This window comes from Arachis hypogaea, chromosome 18 (genome assembly GCF_003086295.3).
Source record: "Arachis hypogaea cultivar Tifrunner chromosome 18, arahy.Tifrunner.gnm2.J5K5, whole genome shotgun sequence".
NCBI lineage: Eukaryota > Viridiplantae > Streptophyta > Magnoliopsida > Fabales > Fabaceae > Arachis > Arachis hypogaea.
The window spans coordinates 34,646,588-34,665,145 of NC_092053.1; the positions used below are offsets into that span (position 1 = coordinate 34,646,588).

The following is an 18,558-nucleotide window of genomic DNA, read 5'->3' on the forward strand; positions in this document are numbered from 1 at the left end:
TTAAACAAACCATTGAAAACATTAAATAAGACACTTAATTTTAATAATTTCTTAATTTATATTTTAATAATATTTAATCATCATTTAATTAACTATAAGTTTCCAAACTCAACAATTATTATTTGAACAGCTAATTATTATTAAAAATATCTGCAGAGTCACTGTCCTCAACTTTCTCACTTTTGGCTTCCCATATTTAACCCGTTTTTAGAGAAATAATTAGACATATTAATTAATTCCTGAATTAATTAAATTACTACTATTGCTTTGTTGCTGTATCATCTCAGCAAATCAACTCGATTCTCTCTCTCTCTCGTTCACATGTATCCAACTTGGAAACACTGTTTTTCTTTTACTTAATTTCATGCCTAATTGACTTCAACTTACCTACATGTTAAGCTATTCATACTTTTAAAATACTACTGTAATTTATTCAAATCAAATAAACCTTAATAAATAAAGTCAACAGTCTTTCTATATACTAACTCAGATTCAATAATTAATTTATATTAATACCAAATTGACAATTTTCAATTTGTGGAAGAAAACTAGTAAATCCAATTTACAATCAAACGCAAGAAGAACACGTATTTCAAGGTTTGAAAACGTATACTACTATTCATCAAAACACATATAATTTAGAGTTTTAGACCCTGCTATTATTTTACTTTTTATGAATTTATATCTACTTTACAAAAACATTTTAAATTAATTTATTTTTATTAGTCTTGCATGCATATTTATTTATTTATTTGAATAATAAATGTTTATTTTTCCATAATAATTTACATAAAATATGACTACTAGCAGGGTAGACATACCAAAAATTTGTCTACAATTTGTTGTTAAGACTCAAGTACGTAGTCCGTAGAAAAGCAGCATCATCAATTATATTTTATTTCTAACAACTTTTCCATGAAGAAGAATATAAGCTGGCAACTGGCAAGCTAAGGATCTTTTTGGCTTCATCTTTATATCTTTATACTCGATCTTCTATATACTAGTACTTTTTAGTTTCTATCATTAGTGTTATCTTCTATTTTTCTTTCCTTCGTTATCTCTTTCACTGGCCTCTTATCTTTCACCAAGCTGCCACCATCATCAATTTTTATTTTGTTTTAGGATAATTCATAGTTAGTGTTATAGTAAGGTTCAATAATTAAACTTTTCAATTGAGAAGATTCATTTCCTAAACTTAAGATTATATTCTTCTTGCTTTGGCATAAAAAGAGTCACTAAGACTATAATAAGTAACATGAATTTTTCTCCTCTTTTCTACTTTTGGCTTCTTGCTTTTTGTTGCTTCGCTTTTTTGGCTAATGGAGCTACTCTCGTAGAAGATGAAGGTACGTACATATGTAGATGAATATAGTTTTTTTTTTTAATCCAATTTAATATTAGTAGAACTGCTTGATTCTGCAAGCTTAATTGTTGTTTTATATAGTTTAGTTTTTCTTTTATTTATTTATTTATTTTTAAAGTATAGTTAGTTTATAGTAGAGAAAACTTAACACTGCCACTATAAGTCACCCCATTGTTTTCGGAGTTTGGGGTATGAAAGTATTGTCTTTGATTGAAGACAACACTTTCTTGATGTTTAATTAAGACACTGCTTCAACTTTTTGTTGTGTTATATATGGTTTTTATAATGTCATTTTTTTTTAAATTTAAGTTGATAAAAAATAACACATAAAAGATTATATTTTTAATACATCTTTTTACATAAGAGTTTTTTTAGAATTTGTATGAATTTTTATAAGTTTTTTTTATTTGTCTTATGTTAAAATTTATTTTTTAGGTTCACTAAGAATCAAACTTTAAATTTTTAGATTTAAAAATTTTAATAATATACCATGAAATTAATTCTTTTAAAATTTTAAATTAATAAAATGAGGAACATAACAGTGATATCTCTAAGTTAATAATATCAACGTAATATAGTCTCATATAATATATAGTTAAAAGATACAAATTGAAATTAGGAGGAAAAAAAATATAGTATGAATCTCTAATTTACTTTTAATTTGAATTTTTATTTGAATATTTATGTATATGTAGTGGAAGTGATGAAAGAGATAGCAAAGAAGGTTGGGAAGAATGACTGGAACTTCAGCGTGGATCCATGCAGTGGATTAGAGAACTGGAACTCATCAAACGCAGTCAAAGGAATGCTAATAAATGCAGTGACATGTGACTGCTCCTTTGCCAATGCCAATGTTACTGTTTGCCATGTTGTTAGCATGTATGCCTCTCAACTTGATTATTCTGTGTGCTTTTGTCTCATCTTTTGCATTTCTTTTATACAAAGTAGTATATTAATTATAATAGGTTATATATATATATATATATATATACTACTATTATTATTAGGATAAATACCTTTTTTGACCTCTGATCTTTTATCCGAAAAACGATGCGCACCTTAATCATACTTAAACTTCAACTAAGTCTCCATCCATTAAAAAAAATAGACAGATCAACTTCTGCTATCGGATGACAAAAAGTTGTCACTCACGTATCAGGTAACAGTGCCCGTATCATCACCTCCAAATAATTGCAGGGACTAAAAGCTCCATCCCTGTTCCTTCTTCTTCTTTTTCCTTCTCCTTCGGTTTCTCCTTCTCCAGTTTCTCATCCTCATCTTTTTTAAAATTCCAACCTATAATATAGCCAAACTCACCATACCCTTGTGATTAACATAAATTCCAATCATATTCACTTACGATTATGATAATCATACAATCAATAATCAACACAACAAACACAATTAAGTTCACCAATTTTATCATAATCGCATAACCTAGGGTTTAAGAGAATAATACTTAATTTCACTAAAGATCTGCTACCTCAAAGTAATTAGGTGACAGAGATTGTGAGGTTGGTTAATGGTGGCTGGCGGTTTCTCTGGTGCATTTTCAGCAACTAACAACAGCAGCGACAAGATGGCGGCAGTGACGATTTGACAGCTCAGAAACTACGACATAAACAAGGGAAGCAAGATGCAGAGACGGCGACAGCAGTAATGGCATCGGCAACTCCGGCGGCATCAGTTCTATGGAATTAGAACGACAATCACAGTAGAATAAGCAGAACAAATGCAAGATAGCTATGGTGCAGGAGAATGGGGAGCAGAAGAATGACGGCAAAAGTACACATGGTAGAGACGATTACAGTGCAGAAAGGCAAAAGCAACAACTAACGAAGACTCATCCTCGAATCGGCAAATGCAACAGCAATGGGGGACTGGGGAAGAAGTAGGGCATGACATAGGAGTAGGAAAGGAAGAGGAAGAAGAAAAGAGAGGTTGGTTCGATGATGGTGGTGCCGCGGTAATGGTGGTGAAGGTGAAGCTTGATGATGATAGTGATGGAGAATGGAGATGATGGTGACTTGCCAAAGAAAAAGGAGAAGAAGAGGAGAAAAAAAAAGAGAGGAAGAAGAGGTGAAGAAAAGAAGAGGATTTTTTTTGGAGATAGATTTTTAATCTCTATAATTATTTGGAGTTGACACATCAGCTTCAATCTGACACGTTACTCTTGCAACCGTTTATCAACTATCAAGAGTTGATTTGTCTATTTTCCTTAATGAATGAGGGTCTGATTGGAGTTTAAATATGATTAAGGTGCATTATATCTCACAAAAAAAATTAAGAATTAAAAAAGATATTTACTCATTATTTAATCATTATTACCTTTTTGTATTCAATGTTCAGTTTGTCTACTTATTTAATTATTATTATTATTATTTTATTGTTATGAAGTCATGAAAATTATTTTTTAGAATTATATATTAAATGATATATACAGTATTTTAATTACTTTTAGTTTTACAATCCCATTTTAATTTATTGGCAAGGGAGCTGAGAGTCTTTTTCTATAAAGTGAATTCTGTCCTTTTTTTTTTAAACGTTTTATTTTTTTCACATTTTTATGGTTTCTTTGATTAAAATTAAATCTCTTCATATTTTATATCCTTTTATTATCATCTTCTTTTAATTAATGATAATAACCATAATTATAGTGGTTGTAGTAATAATTTATAATAATTTGAGTTCAAAAATAACAAGAATAGAAAAAGAAAAAGATAATAACATAAAAAAATTTCCAAAAAAAATTAATTTTAAATAAAAATACAGTATAACAAAATAAAATATTTGAAATATATTTAAAAACTAAAAAAAATATTAAAACTCATTTCAAACATTGAAATAAAAAGGGTAGCCTCAACCAAATTGAAATAATCTCCTTTAAAAATGGAGCGTAGAAGAATAATTTTAACTTTTTTAGATATGTTTTTGTTTTATTTTTTAGATTATTTAAAATTTAAAAATATAAAATTAAAGTTAGTTATATTTTAAAATTTGATTAATTTAAAAGAATAATTTTTGTCTAACATAAGAAAATATTTAAGTATTTTTATAAAATTAAATAATAATTTTTTATTTTATTAAATTATAAAAATATTTTAATATAAATAATAATATAATATATATTTTTTAAAATAAATTTAAATATTAATATAAATAATATAAGAGGAATGCTAGGGGCTAGTAACTTTTGTGATTTGTAGCCATCAAATAGCCATCAATGATAATTTTAATGGTGTGAGATTGGTGTGAAATTTCATCCAATGGCTCACTCTTCTTTGCTGATTATATGCTGGCCAGAATTTAACAAAGTTACTGGTCCCTAGACTTTTCCATAATATAATCCACATATCGTTTTTTTATTCGTGCAAAATTTTATCGTACCAATAAGTAATGAGTTATAATTTTATTGTATGGAAGCAAACACCATAATAATTTATGAATTTTCATGATTGGATTATTGAACGGGGGCAATGATATTGGTACGTACAGTGTTCTAAAGTACCAGAATCTTACGGGCACACTCCCAAGTGAACTAGTGAAGTTGCCATACCTCCAAGAAATGTAAGTATTTAATTCACTTTTCAAGTTTTCATCATCACCATCTATCATTCTTAGTTTCTTACTTTGTTTATTGTTACAGTGACCTCACCCGCAACTACCTTAACGGCACAATTCCACCACAATGGGGCTCCATGAAACTTGTCAACATGTAACTCCTCTCTCACTCACCCTTCGTTTCATTATATTAGTTCCATGAAACTAATTCTGCACATTTTCTTAAATTGTGACAGTTCCCTTCTTGGAAATCGACTAACAGGTTCAATTCCAAAGGAGTTGGGAAACATTACCACCCTGAAAAGTTTGTAAGTTACTGGTAATAATGTACACAAAATTTCTAAGCTTTAAAGTGTGATGAGAATTTCTGAAGGAATTTCGGAATTGTGTAGGGTTTTGGAGTTCAATCAACTCACCGGAGAGCTTCCTCCTGAGCTTGGAAATCTTTCCCAGCTTGAAAGACTGTAAGCGCTTTATATACAGTTGCCATTTTGTAATTGTTGTGGTTGAGTTTGTTATTTATATTGTTGAGAAATGGTTTTGAGTTTTCGGATCATGGAAGTGCTAGTTTAGCATTTAGCATTTAGGGTTTACGTTTGCAAGAGTCAAGCAGCATAATTATTTGTTTATTGACTGATTTTTCAAAATTTTAACTTATTTGCCTGTGATTTGGTTATTTTACAACAGTTTGGATAATCATTTGACGCAAAATTCATTTCCAAGTTCACTAATTGCTTTAAGTTGCTTGCATTTTTATAGAAACCTAAAGTGTTGAATTTATCAATTCTAAACTTCAACTTTTCTGTAGGCATCTTACTTCGAACCATTTTACTGGGAATCTACCTGCTACATTTGCTAAGCTCACTAAATTGAATCACGTGTAAGTAATTGGTTTTACATATTCCATTTACAATTCTCTACACTGTTGTTTGATAACAATAATGTAATGTTTCTGTGTTCCTTTCTTTCTGATACTGCAGTCGACTAGGCGATAATCAATTTTCTGGAACTATACCAAATTTTATTCAGAGCTGGACTACTCTTCAGAGGCTGTGTGAATCTTTACCTTATTCCCCTGAAATTTAACCTTTAGCTGTTTCTTTTGAAATACATATTAGTTATAATTGGTTGACCAAAGAATTGTTCTTAATTGTGCCAGGGTGGTGCAAGGGAGTGGTATGAGTGGACCAATTCCTTCTGGAATTTCACTTTTGAAAAACCTCACCGACTTGTAAGAATGGTGTTCGAATTGTAGCCAGTGAAGTTTCAAAATTAAATTTCTCTGTGATTGTTTCTTGACATGCTTAAAACCTGTCATGCAGGAGAATCGCTGACTTGAAAGGACCAGGATCTTATTTTCCACCACTTAGTAACTTGACAAATCTAGAAACATTGTGAGTATTATTCTTGGAGCATCATTTCTTTTCCTTGTCATTTTCATTTTGTGAGTTAATAATGCCTCGGTAAGGAATCTATTTTAACAATGAAAAAAAGAGATACTAATGCCTTTATGTTCCAAATTGAGATTTTGTTGAACTGTTTGCAGAGTACTGAGGAGTTGTAATCTGATAGGAACAGTGCCTGACTATCTAGAGAATGTGACTACACTAAAATCACTGTAAGTAATGCTTTATAATCTCTTTTCGACACTTTTTTTGTTGGCATTATGCTTTAATTTTTTCTTTTGGCTGTTCTAAAGATTAATTTTTTATTCAGAAATTGAAGCCACTCATAATTCTTGCTTTTTTTTTATTTGATGAAGTGCATGCATCAACAATCAACATGCTTCTCAGTTCAGTCTTTTGATTACAATATAGGAGGTTAAAATATTTTAAGTTGACTTTTTGAAGCCATTTCTTTTCTCTCTTAAATAATACTTGCTTTGGACATAACTTCTTTTCAGAGACCTTAGTTTTAACAAATTAAGTGGAACCATTCCAAGCTCCTTCAGTCGCCTATTGAACATGAACATACTGTAAGAAATCTTCTCTAACTTTTTTATTTTTTGGTATGAGGACAGATATTTCTCGGTAATCTGGTTATGTTACTCATTTTCCTCTGGTGTCTAAGATTCATTAAGGAGTTAAGTATACCTGCGTACTTTAACACTATAGAATGTATCAATAATTGTAAGATTCAAATGTATATGATTCTGACACTAAAAGTGGTATCCGAAATTTCGAATCAGTTGATAAAGTTGAAATGGATTCATAAAGATTGTAAGAGAACCTAGTTTAATTGATTAAGAACTAGGTTAACTTGTTTGCAACAAGACGCCAAGCACCTTTATAAATATGTAATATGGTGAGTTGGGCATAAACACATGAATATATTCTAAAAGAGTGAATTTAATTGACTTTATTGCTAGTTATGTTCTCATTTCTGACACGAGATTATGCTATCATGTCATTGATCAATCTCATCTTAATCAAAATAAATATTGATATTGCAAATCCAGATGAATCAATTAAAGGATTTTAGGTAAAGATCCAAATTACCATTCTAAATTTCTGATTATTCTAAGTTGTAGAAATTGATTTCTTCACATTGTGTTTACGTAGGTACTTAACTGGAAACCTTTTTACTGGACCGCTACCTAATTGGATAGCTAACCCAGACTATACGTGAGCAATTTTTTCATATTACTTTATTGAATTGTAGTATATGTTTTGCTTGGTACGTTACTAGACCATTATTCTTTGTATTCTTCTTTGCTACCAAGTGCTCCATTTACTTTATTCTGAATAAGTTCATAAATTGATACAGAGATCTTTCATATAACAACTTCAGCATCAAAGAGCCAGAGCTGTTGACTTGTCAACAAGGAAGCGTGTATGAATCATTTCATCTGTACCTTTTGTTTTTGATAATTTTAGGAATTTATCTGAGACTTGTTTATTTACTGTGTGCTTCAGGAACTTGTTTGCATCATCTATGAAGGAACATAACTTGTATGTTCTATAACATCTCTGCTAAATCATTTCCCTCTAAAGCTGGAACTGATATGATGTGATTATGCTCACTTATTATGGCATTTTTTATTTTTCTCAGGGGAGTTGTTCCATGTTTGGGAAACATTAATTGTTCTAAACGTAAGTTGATTTCCTGGAATTCCTAGACTATTAAGATTTACTATTGCTCAAGGGACAAAGGGAAACATAGAATTATCTTATCAAAGTTTTCATGCTTGTAAATTGATCACTGTTGGACCTTGAACTTAACTGCTAAAGTGAAAAGATGACAAGAAATAACATATCATATTTAGTACTCCATCCAGCTCAAACGAACTGTCATTTTGATATTTTCTAACATTCATACATCAATATATACTTCAGTTTATCGCCCTTTTCTTTTTTAGTTAATGAGAGAAGAAAATAGATGCCAGAAATAAGAGAATAGAGAAACAATATTTGGTTAGATCTCTTTTTTTATTTGATTAGATCTTCTTTTTGTGCTGGCTTCCTTTGATTTTTTTTCACCCATTTCTTGTCCCAGCTTCATATTCTCTCCATATAAATTGCGGTGGGAAACTCATAACTTCTAGTGGGAATATTACATATGATGAAGATACACAAGAAGCTGGACCGGCAAGATCTCTTCGTGCCGGATCAAACTGGGCAGTTAGCAACACTGGTCACTTCTTTGATAGTAGTTTTGGGGACTATTATACATGGTCTAATACATCTAAGCTTACCATGAACAATGCTGAATTGTACACGAATGCACGTGTTTCTGCACTTTCTCTGACATATTATGGTTTTTGCATGAGAAATGGAAGCTACACAGTAAATCTCCATTTTGCTGAGATAATGTTTACAGATGATCAAACATATAGCAGCCTTGGAAGGCGTGTATTTGACATCTATATTCAGGTTTGTGTTTTCATTGTATTACCATTTCCATCTAAATGTTTAATAATAACAACCTCATTTAGGGAAAAGGATTTCTTTTTCTTATTGTTGTTGTTGTTTGTTTAACATTAATGAATTGTCCTTTAGTATCCTCTTTAGGCCCATCTTTTTTAGGAGTTTCAAGTGTAAACCAAAATTTCTCAACCATAACATGATCATATCAAGTTTCCAAATGAATGGATTTCCGCTACTTTATCTGTCGAATTAGGGAATCCTGAAGCTTGACCGGCTTGACAGGTGCCTCTTTATTTCTATTTCTTTTCCCGTCAAGAGATCTTCTTTTATTAGTACTTTTTTCCAAGATGGAGAATGTTGCCCGACTCTTCTTCTTTCTTTACCCGCTTTTCCTCGAAGACTGCAGAGCGTAACTGGCTTTTCTCTTGTCTCCTGAGCCCGAACTTAGCGACTTGACTGTGTGAAGCATATTCAGTTGTGCCAATTGTTTGATTTGATTCGATTTGATTCATTAGATTCACTCACTACTAGTATTTGAAATCAATTTCTGGACTAAAAATATGAAAGCTGTAGCCAACATGAACCATGTGTATTTGAATTGAAATATTGCAGAAGAAATTGGTCCTAAAAGATTTTGATATTGCAAAAGAAGCAGGAGGAGTTTGTAAGGCAATCATAAAGAAATTTACCGCTAATGTGACCAGCAGCACCTTGGAGATTCGCTTACAATGGGCTGGGAAAGGGACAACAGCTATTCCATTTGGATCAGTATATGGTCCTCTAATATCAGCTATATCTGTAAATCCTGGTCAGTTGTACTTTTCTTTCAAGTTCTATTTTTACTTTTCTGCCGTAATCTTCATCATCTGATCTAATATGTAAATGTCCTATATCTTAATCAAGCAGACTTTATGCCACCAGTGGAAAAAGAAACTAACAAAAGTGGAAGTGGCATATCTGTGGGGGCTATAGTTGTAATTGTAATTGCTGGAGCACTTGTTATCGTCTTCGTATTTGGTATATCCTGGCGGCGAGGATGTTCAGGACAAAAAGGTTCATTATATAAAGGTCCAATACCATAATTTAACACATGAACTTTGCCTCCTTGTCCTTTAAATCGACTTTCCAGCTCGGCTATGACGAATTTGTTTTCATTGTTGCTGATCAATGTTCTTGCCAATGACTTCAGAATAATTTTTCCAGAATGATTTGTCTTAATATGTTTGGGTTCAATTAACAGATCTACAGGGTTTGGATCTAAAAACCGATGTATTTACCTTGAGGCAAATCAAAACAGCAACTAACAATTTCGATATTGCTTATAAGATTGGACAAGGAGGGTTTGGTACTGTTTACAAGGTATTCTGGACATCCAACATATTCATTTTGTTTAGTGTTTGAAGATGTATAAATAGCATTGCTTTCTTTTTGCTTCACTAAAAAAATTAGAAATAAGAAAACTTCATATTTATACCAATCTGAAAATGCAGGGTGTTCTTTCAGATGGCACAGTAGTGGCAGTTAAACAGTTTTCTTCTAAATCGAGGCAAGGGAATCGCGAGTTCATAAATGAGATTGGCATGATTTCGGCTTTGCAACACCCCTGTCTAGTTAAGCTCTATGGCTGTTGTATGGAGGGAGATCAATTGTTGTTGATATACGAATATATGGAAAACAATAGCCTTGCTCGTGCTTTGTTTGGTAATTTGTTTTCCTGTCTATGAATGCTTGGTATCTCTTCTGTTGATAATATATAATGCTGCACACATGTATATATTTTAGTGAACACTTGGTTATGTCTTCTAATTCCTATGACAACTGAAAATGTAGCCCAAGAAAAAGGTCAACTGAAATTGGATTGGTCAACAAGGCGCAAGATTTGTCTTGGCGTTGCTAAAGGCTTGGCTTACCTCCATGGAGAGTCAAGGTTAAAGATAGTTCATAGAGATATCAAGGCCACCAATGTATTACTGGATAAAGATCTAAACCCAAAGATATCTGATTTTGGTTTGGCCAAGCTTGATGATGATGGACTTACCCACATAAGCACTAGAGTGGCTGGCACCTAGTGAGTTCTATACTTTATTTATTTTTAAGTCAGTCTAGTAATTTTATTATTTAACACTTGTATATTGCAGCTAAGATGTAGAGAGAGATGGTTACTAAGATACTCTACTAGTCCCTAAATCATCAATCTTAAACCTCAGCCTATGCTACAATTTCGGCTATTTATAACTTATGAATTTGAAAAATGGATATCTACCACTACTAATGTATGAATTTTCTATATTGCAGTGGATATATGGCTCCAGAATATGCAATGCGCGGTTATTTGACGGACAAAGCAGATGTTTATAGTTTTGGAATTGTTGCCTTGGAAGTAGTTAGTGGCAAAAGCAACAATATGAACTGGCAAAAGGAAGAATGCTTTTCTCTTCTTGATTGGGTAATACATAACCTCATGATCCTAATGCATATTATCTTCTTTGCTAAATCTGTCAAGTCTAATTGCTTCTTGGCCAACTACCTATATCGATTCTATACTTCATTTTCACTGCATTTGGTTAGAAATATTAATGCCTTAGATTCAGTTGCAGATTGCTGACAGGATTTAACAAAAATCTTGAATTTTGTGTTTTGCAGGCTCTTCTCTTGAAAGAAAAAGGTGATCTATTGGACCTAGTTGATGAGAGGTTGGGTTCAGACTTGAACGAAAATGAAGCAATGCTCATCATCAATGTGGCTCTTCTATGCTCAAATTTCTCTTCATTGCACAGGCCAACCATGTCTTCAGTGGTAAGAATGCTCGAAGGCAAAAGCGCAGTTCAAGAGGCCATGCCGGACACAACCCAGGTATTCGATGAGAAGAAGTTAGAAATGATGAGAAACTGTTACCAACAGAGAGGAAAACATAAGATTCCAGACACTCATGAACATAGCACCTTAATAGTTGAAACTGCTGCTTTTATGACTAATTCAGAGGTCCATTCAGCCAACATGGATTCTTCTTCCTGGGAGGAAAGTACTAGATGATCTTCAAAAATTGCATAACTTTGTAGCAACCAAGGTGGAAATATCTGCCTTCTTTTTATTAAAAGTTTATTTTGGTACCATAAAATTAAAATTACAAGTGTATCATAGTTTTTTCTTTCCTGAAATTTCAAAATTAACCATTGCCCGATCAACTAACCAATATTGCATGACGTTGACCTGTGATGGTATAAAATATGATACTCTTTTTGTCAGCATCATTTGGCATTTTAAAATATCATTTATCATGATATATCAATAAAACCATAATAGTGGATTAAAGATTCTAGTAAAGCATGAAATGATATACAGATTATAGAATGTAATTCTAAGGATTAAAGGGAAGCACACTTGTGATTTTAGCATAGGTATCAAAACTAAATCGACAGTTGACTCGACTAAACTACTGGGTCATTAGATTAATGATTTGACTGTTGGATTACTGATTGAACTGTTTGATTCGATAATAATTAATTAAATAAATAAAATTATAATAAAATAAAATTCTAAATAATAAAATAAATAAATACATTTATGATTTAATACAATATTATAAAATTAAAAGACAAAATTATTGTTAAATGATAATTAAATTATATGTAAATTATAATGTAATCATTATTTTTATATAATATATAGTTTTGTTGGCACTTAATAACAATGTTGGCTGATTAGTAGAGGTAAGACTATGACAAGGTTAGTGGTTCAATTTCCAGCTGTAGTACCTTTTTTTACTCTAAATTCAAAAGTCTAACTGCTAGTATATGGTGGACTACCTAGTTGCTTGTGAAATAAAAGAAATGTCAGAAGATCATTGGAATTTATTATCTTTAGTTATTAATTTATTATTTAGTTATCAATTTAATTTTATTAATTTAGTTTTTTTTTAATTTAATAATTAAATAATATATTTTATTTTATTTTTTTTAAATATTAATAATTAATCAATAGTTAAAAATAATAAATTCTGATGACTTTTTAATATTTTTTATATTATAATATTATAATTATTCGGATAAAAAAGAACATAACTGACCAAGGGATTAAAGTCGTAATTGATCTCACAGGATAAGGCCGAATACCACAACGGATATGTCACCGCATTCCGTAACCATTGAATCCTGACATATAATGTGCCATAATGAGCACTAAATGCCGGGAAAATGGCAGTTTCAAAGGGCAAAGACTAAAAGGGAGAAGCAACCAACAGGTAAACACACGAGAAACTCATTTTTTACCTTGCACACTACTGACTTTAATATCAGAGTGTCTTGCAGGTTGCCCACCTGGCCTGGTTCTGCATTTGTCGAAGTTAGAATCTCATGTCAACACCTCTCTAGATTGTGACCTCACTCCGAGCTCGAACATTTGGCGCTATCTGTGGGGATCCCGCTTTAGTAAGAATCATGGCCAAACGAGGGATTCAATTTACCATTAATTTAGAAACTCCATTGAAGAGCCAACAACTGGAAGATGGACACGAGACAGACGTCACACCAAGTCGCGAGGAAGTCCCTCTTAGCTATGAAAATCGTGAACCTATCAACCAAGAAGCCCGTCATTTCGCTGGCCTTAGAGATGACTATCACCATGCCATGCAAGAAATGCGACATAGGGTGCAAGAATTGGAATGATACCAATTGGAACTTCAACGGCAATTAGCTGACTGCTTGTTATCCAGGCAGTCTCGTTCCCAAAGTCGCCCAGCTAAGGAACGGGAGGAACCTCACCTTGGAAATCGTGAACACAAAAGGGAACACCGGCGAATTTCACCTTCTCTCCTGCGTCGTAAAGACGATAGAAGGTCACCTCGACGATATGGCGATTCTCGGGCAAGAGAAGAGTCACGATCTACCCACTCTAAAAGGAGGCGGACTCCGCAAAGGAGTCTGACTCCGCAAAGGAGTCTGACTCCTAAAAGGCATAGGGAGTCTCGATAACACATCATCATGGATCAGACCCCATTTGCCTCCCACGTTCTTCAAGTTCGATTGCCAAAGAATTTTGAAAGCCCACGGACTTAAAGTATGATGAAAAGATAGATCTTCAAGAGCATATTGATGCCTTTGAGGGCAAGATGAATTTAGAATGAGTTGAAGATGCAATCTAGTGTAAGGCTTTCCTGATAACGCTGTCGAGACCTGCCATGGTATGGTTTAACATGCTACCTACTGGGTCAATCTCCTCCTTTGTCGATATTAAGGTCAAACTTTTAGCTCACTTTACTATTAAGAGAACTCAAACAAAATACCCAATTTCCTTGTTAGGAGTAGATCAAAGGGTGGGTGAGAGCATTGGAGACTACTTGGATTGGTTCAACAAAGCGCTTTTAGAGGTGAACACATGAACCCCTGAAGTTGTGTGCTTATGCTTGATTGCTGGATTATTTGAAGGAGATTTCCGTAGGCACCTGACCTCCAAGGACATAAAATCCATGGAAGAAATTCACTAGATCGCATTGGAGTACATGCGAGACGAGGATGTGTCAAAGGTAGTTTCCATCAAAAGAAAGAATCCAGCACCATCTCCTCAGAAAGGTGGGAGCTCGAGACAAACCTCAACTCCAAAACCTTCAGTTCCTCGAGTCAGAAAGTTCACTTCCTACACTCTCCTAGTGACCTCACTTTTCGAAGTTTATCAGCAAGTCTCTCATCGAGGCATCTTACCGAAAGCAAGGCAGATCCGACCAAGAGCCTCGTTAAATAAATCCCAGTATTGTGACTACCACAAGACTGAGGATTGTATGATCTGAAAGATGCCTTGGATCAAGCAATCTAAGATGGGAAGCTTCCTGAATTCGTTCAACACGTACGATTGCCAAGACAGCGTAACGAGGATGAAGATTGGGAAACCAAAAACCCGAGGAGCTCCAGACCTCCAGAGAGTATGGAAGATACAACCCAAGTCATGGTCAATATGGTAATTGGAAGAAATGGGTTGCCAAGGTCCAACAATATTGTAAAAAAAGATTTTAAAGCCTCGACCTCGGAAGTTCTCAAGGTAACAAGCATTCCAGTAGTCCAGTTCACAACGGAAGACTTTCAGATGGCCATATCAGATGAGGACAAACCCCTAGTTATCATGGCTAGATTGGGTAATGGCATTATAAAGAGGATTCTCATCGATATCGGCGCGGACTCAAACCTTCTTTTCAGGAATGCATTCGATGCCCTAAGGTTAAAGAATCAGCACCTAAAACCTCATCTCCCGGGAGTTGTTGGCCTGGGGGATCATTATATCAAGCCAGATGGAGCCGTGGATCTCCTTTTTACGTTAGGAGAAGGCATGAATATAAGTGCAATACAAGCCAAGTTCGTTGTCCTTCAAGATTCTACAGCCTACAATGTCATTTTGGGGAGGAAGACACTTAATGATTTGTGCGCGTTCATCTCAACCAAGTTCTTGATCATGAAGTTCCTGATGGCGGACAATTGGCTTGCAACGATTTGAGGAGATCGGGTGTCTGTAGTCAAGTGTAGCAAAGCTAGTCTCACACTCTGCGATAAGACCAAAGAGTCTACTAGAGTCTTCCTTGTTGACTTAGACACCCAAATTCAAGAGAACCTGAGGCCTGAGCCTAACAGAAAGCTTGAAAATTTTTAGATCAGGGACAAGTGAAAGAAATACACAATGATTAATAAAGAGCTACCTTACCCCCTGAAATCAGAACTTCAAAATTTCTTGAGAGGTAATGTAGACTTATTTGCTTGGGAACCTGCTGATATGCCCGAAATAGATCCTGGATTCATGTCTCATCAATTGGCTATTGATTCCACCTTTAAGCCGGTTGCACAGCAACATCGAAAGATGTCACCCGACCGAGCAGTCGAGGTCAAAACCCAAGTCTAGGGATTATTGGATGCCAGATTTATTTGAGAATTAACTTATTCCACTTGGTTGTCAAATGTGGTGATGGTGAAAAGTCTAATGGGAAGTGGTGAATGTGTATAGACTACACCAATTTAAACAAAGTATGCCCAAAGGACTGTTTCCCTTTACCCAACATAGATAATATGATCGAATCTTCCTCGGGACATCGGGTTTTAAGCTTCTTGGATGCTTATAATAGTTATAAGCAAATCCCGATGCACAAAGCTAACGAGGAAAAAACAGCTTTCATTACCCCGGAGGGGATTTATTGTTATACTATAATTCCTTTTGGTTTAAAAAATGCAGGGGCAGCATACCAAAGGCTAATGGCGAAAGTTTTCAAGCAACATATGGGGAAGAACATGGAAGTATACATTGATGATATGCTGATCAAAACCAATGAAGACTCTAATCTGATCAAAGACGTCAAAGAAGTATTTGATTGCCTCCCGACTTCACAGGATGAGGTTGAACCCAGCGAAGTATGCCTTTGGAGTTTAGGGAGATAAATTCTTAGAGTTTATGGTTACCCAAAGAGGCATAGAGGCCAATCCCGAGAAGTGACAGGTAATCTTAGACTTGTCGAGTCCTCGGAATCTCAAAGAGGTTCAAAGGCTGACAGGTCGGTTGGCTGCCCTATCAAGATTTTTGGGAGCCTCTGCCACTAAAGCCAAACTATTTTTTAATTTAATGAGGAAAGATGTTGACTTTGCTTGGACGAAAGAATGTGAGGCTGCTTTTCAACATTTTAAAAACTTACTTTCATCCCCTCCTATTTTGGCAAAACCCAAGCATGGTAATGCTCTGTATCTATGTTTGTCTGTGACTGAAAAGACCATGGCTTCAGCCTTGGTCTTAGAAGATAAGGACAAACACTAACGACCAGTATATTTCATTAGCAAGGTCCTTCAAGGACCTGAGCTGCGATACTCAAAAATTGAAAAACTTGCTTTCGCATTACTCACATCGGCACGTCAGTTTACGCCAATATTTTCAAAGCTATCTAATAATTATGCGAACCGATCAACCGATCAAGAAGATTTTGCAAAAGCCCGACCTCATAGGTGGATGATAAACTGGTTCATTGAGTTATTCCAATTTGACGTGTGTTATGAACCACGCTCAGCCATCAAGACTCAAGCGATGGTCGACTTCCTAGCTGAGATTATGCACCCTGATCCCAATATACCGATATAGGAGATTCACATGGATAGAGCTTCCAATGTCTGGTATGGAAAAGTAGGCCTCATCTTAACCAAAGGGAAAGACGTGGTGATTGAGGCCTCCATTAAATTTAACTTTCTTATTTCAAACAATCAAACTGAGTATGAGGCTTTGCTTATAGGGGTGGCATTAGCTCGGGATGTCAGAGCAATGGATGTAACTGTGTTCAGTGATTCGCAGTTAGTGACCTCTCAAGTTAATGAGGAGTACCAAGTAAGGGACCCGATATTACAACAGTACTTGAAAAAAGTACAACATGAGGTAAAGACCTTCGATTCTTTAGCGACCTCCACTAAGCGCCACCGCATGAGCTCGTATCCGTCATCCCGACTTGGCCATTCGCTAAATGGAGGTTGGACTTATTGGGACCTCTTTCACAAAGTCCCGGGTAGGTAAAATATCTTTTAGTTGCTAGACTATTTTACCAAATGGATCGAAGCTGCACCATTGTCTAGCATCAGCTCTGCCCAATGTTGAAAATTCATCTGGAAAGACATCATAGCGAGGTTTGGAATTCCCAAGTCCATATTCACGGATAATAGGACCCAGTTCACAGACGTGAGATTCTGAGAATTTCTGTCCGACTTAAAATCCAACAAATATTTGTCTCGATGGAGCATCCTCAGGCAAATGGGCAAGTCGAGGTCGCAAACAAGGTAATCCTAAATGGATTAAAGAAGAGACTGGATGAACATCTCGATTCTTGGGCTGACGAGGTGTTGTCAGTGCTGTGGTCATACCAACCTACAGTGCACTCCACCACCAATGAAACTCCATTGAGACTCACTTGCAGTAAAGAAGTCATAATCCCAGTAGAACTCAGAGAGCCAAGCCCAAGAATGATTTTAGGGACATCGACAACCCATGAAAGCTTGGATTTAATTGATGAAGTCAGAAATATGGCCAACCTAACAGAACAAGCTCTGAAGCAAAGGGTGGCCAAGAGATACAACACAAAAGTCCGGCCTAGAAGTTTTCAAAAAGGGGACCTGGTTCTAAGGCAAGCTGATGCCGGGGTACCAAGAATACGGGATAAGCTAGCTCCAACCTGAAAAGGACCCTTCAAAGTGAAGGAAGTGTTGAAAAAAGGTGCATACAAGCTAGAAACCTTGGATGGCACCGAGATATCGAGAAGCTGTAATGCAACCCATTTAAAGAGGTACTTTTCTTAGGAGATACTAGCACCTTCAAATAATCCTCTTTTACTTTATAGAATAAAGGAACTCTTTTGGTAGGAAATTAGGTTTTTAATGAGGCCCCACTTGTACTATTCAAAACTCTCTTTTGTAATCTTCAACATACATATTTGAATTGTTTAAAGTCTTTTGAGTTTTGAGTCTTACTATGAATCCGATATTACGTGTGAAAAAACGTCAGTTTACTCGTTTAAAATCGAAATCGAACTAAAAGTAAAGTTCGAAGCAAACAATTTAACGAATGAAAAGGCATGCGATGAAGTAGTATAAAATGAAATGCTAAGAATTCAATAACCCCAGACATAACGGGAATAATAAATGTTAAATCCCAAAAAAGAAACGAAAAAGTTACTGTAAAAAGTGTCACAAACACCGAGGTACCAACCTCAAAACACTTAGAAAATAAGTAAAGAAAATTGTATGTAAATTATAACAGGGAAACAACTTT

General features: G+C 34.6%; 1 protein-coding gene across 7 annotated transcripts; it reads left to right on the forward strand.

Moving 5' to 3' along the window:
• Positions 1 to 983: 983 nt before the first annotated feature.
• Positions 984 to 12,038, forward strand: LOC112773326 (probable leucine-rich repeat receptor-like serine/threonine-protein kinase At3g14840). Of its 7 annotated transcripts, none has more exons than XM_025818403.3 (24): positions 984 to 1,346; positions 2,059 to 2,242; positions 4,859 to 4,930; positions 5,010 to 5,078; positions 5,161 to 5,232; positions 5,317 to 5,388; positions 5,733 to 5,804; positions 5,905 to 5,976; positions 6,084 to 6,155; positions 6,247 to 6,318; positions 6,471 to 6,542; positions 6,828 to 6,899; positions 7,486 to 7,548; positions 7,691 to 7,756; positions 7,840 to 7,875; positions 7,976 to 8,016; positions 8,420 to 8,796; positions 9,403 to 9,598; positions 9,697 to 9,858; positions 10,031 to 10,149; positions 10,281 to 10,491; positions 10,621 to 10,858; positions 11,086 to 11,236; positions 11,434 to 12,038. In XM_025818403.3, the coding sequence occupies exons 1-24, from the start codon at positions 1,256 to 1,258 to the stop codon at positions 11,821 to 11,823; spliced, it is 3,042 nt and encodes a 1,013-aa protein (XP_025674188.2). In that variant the 5' UTR covers positions 984 to 1,255; the 3' UTR covers positions 11,824 to 12,038. The 7 variants fall into 7 exon arrangements, with proteins under 7 accessions (XP_025674188.2, XP_025674189.2, XP_072081900.1 ...); XM_025818404.3 differs by having other exon boundaries at positions 9,697 to 9,843; XM_072225797.1 differs by having other exon boundaries at positions 1,026 to 1,346; positions 5,187 to 5,243.
• The last annotated feature ends 6,520 nt before the right edge of the window (positions 12,039 to 18,558 follow it).

Bases quoted from the DNA above. Each gene is read 5' to 3' on its own strand.
- LOC112773326 (XM_025818403.3), top strand. From the start codon at position 1,256: ATGAATTTTTCTCCTCTTTTCTACTTTTGGCTTCTTGCTTTTTGTTGC. The intron at 5,389-5,732 runs GTAAGCGCTTTA...ACTTTTCTGTAG, and splicing joins CTTTCCCAGCTTGAAAGACT to GCATCTTACTTCGAACCATT. The intron at 10,150-10,280 runs GTATTCTGGACA...CTGAAAATGCAG, and splicing joins GGTTTGGTACTGTTTACAAG to GGTGTTCTTTCAGATGGCAC.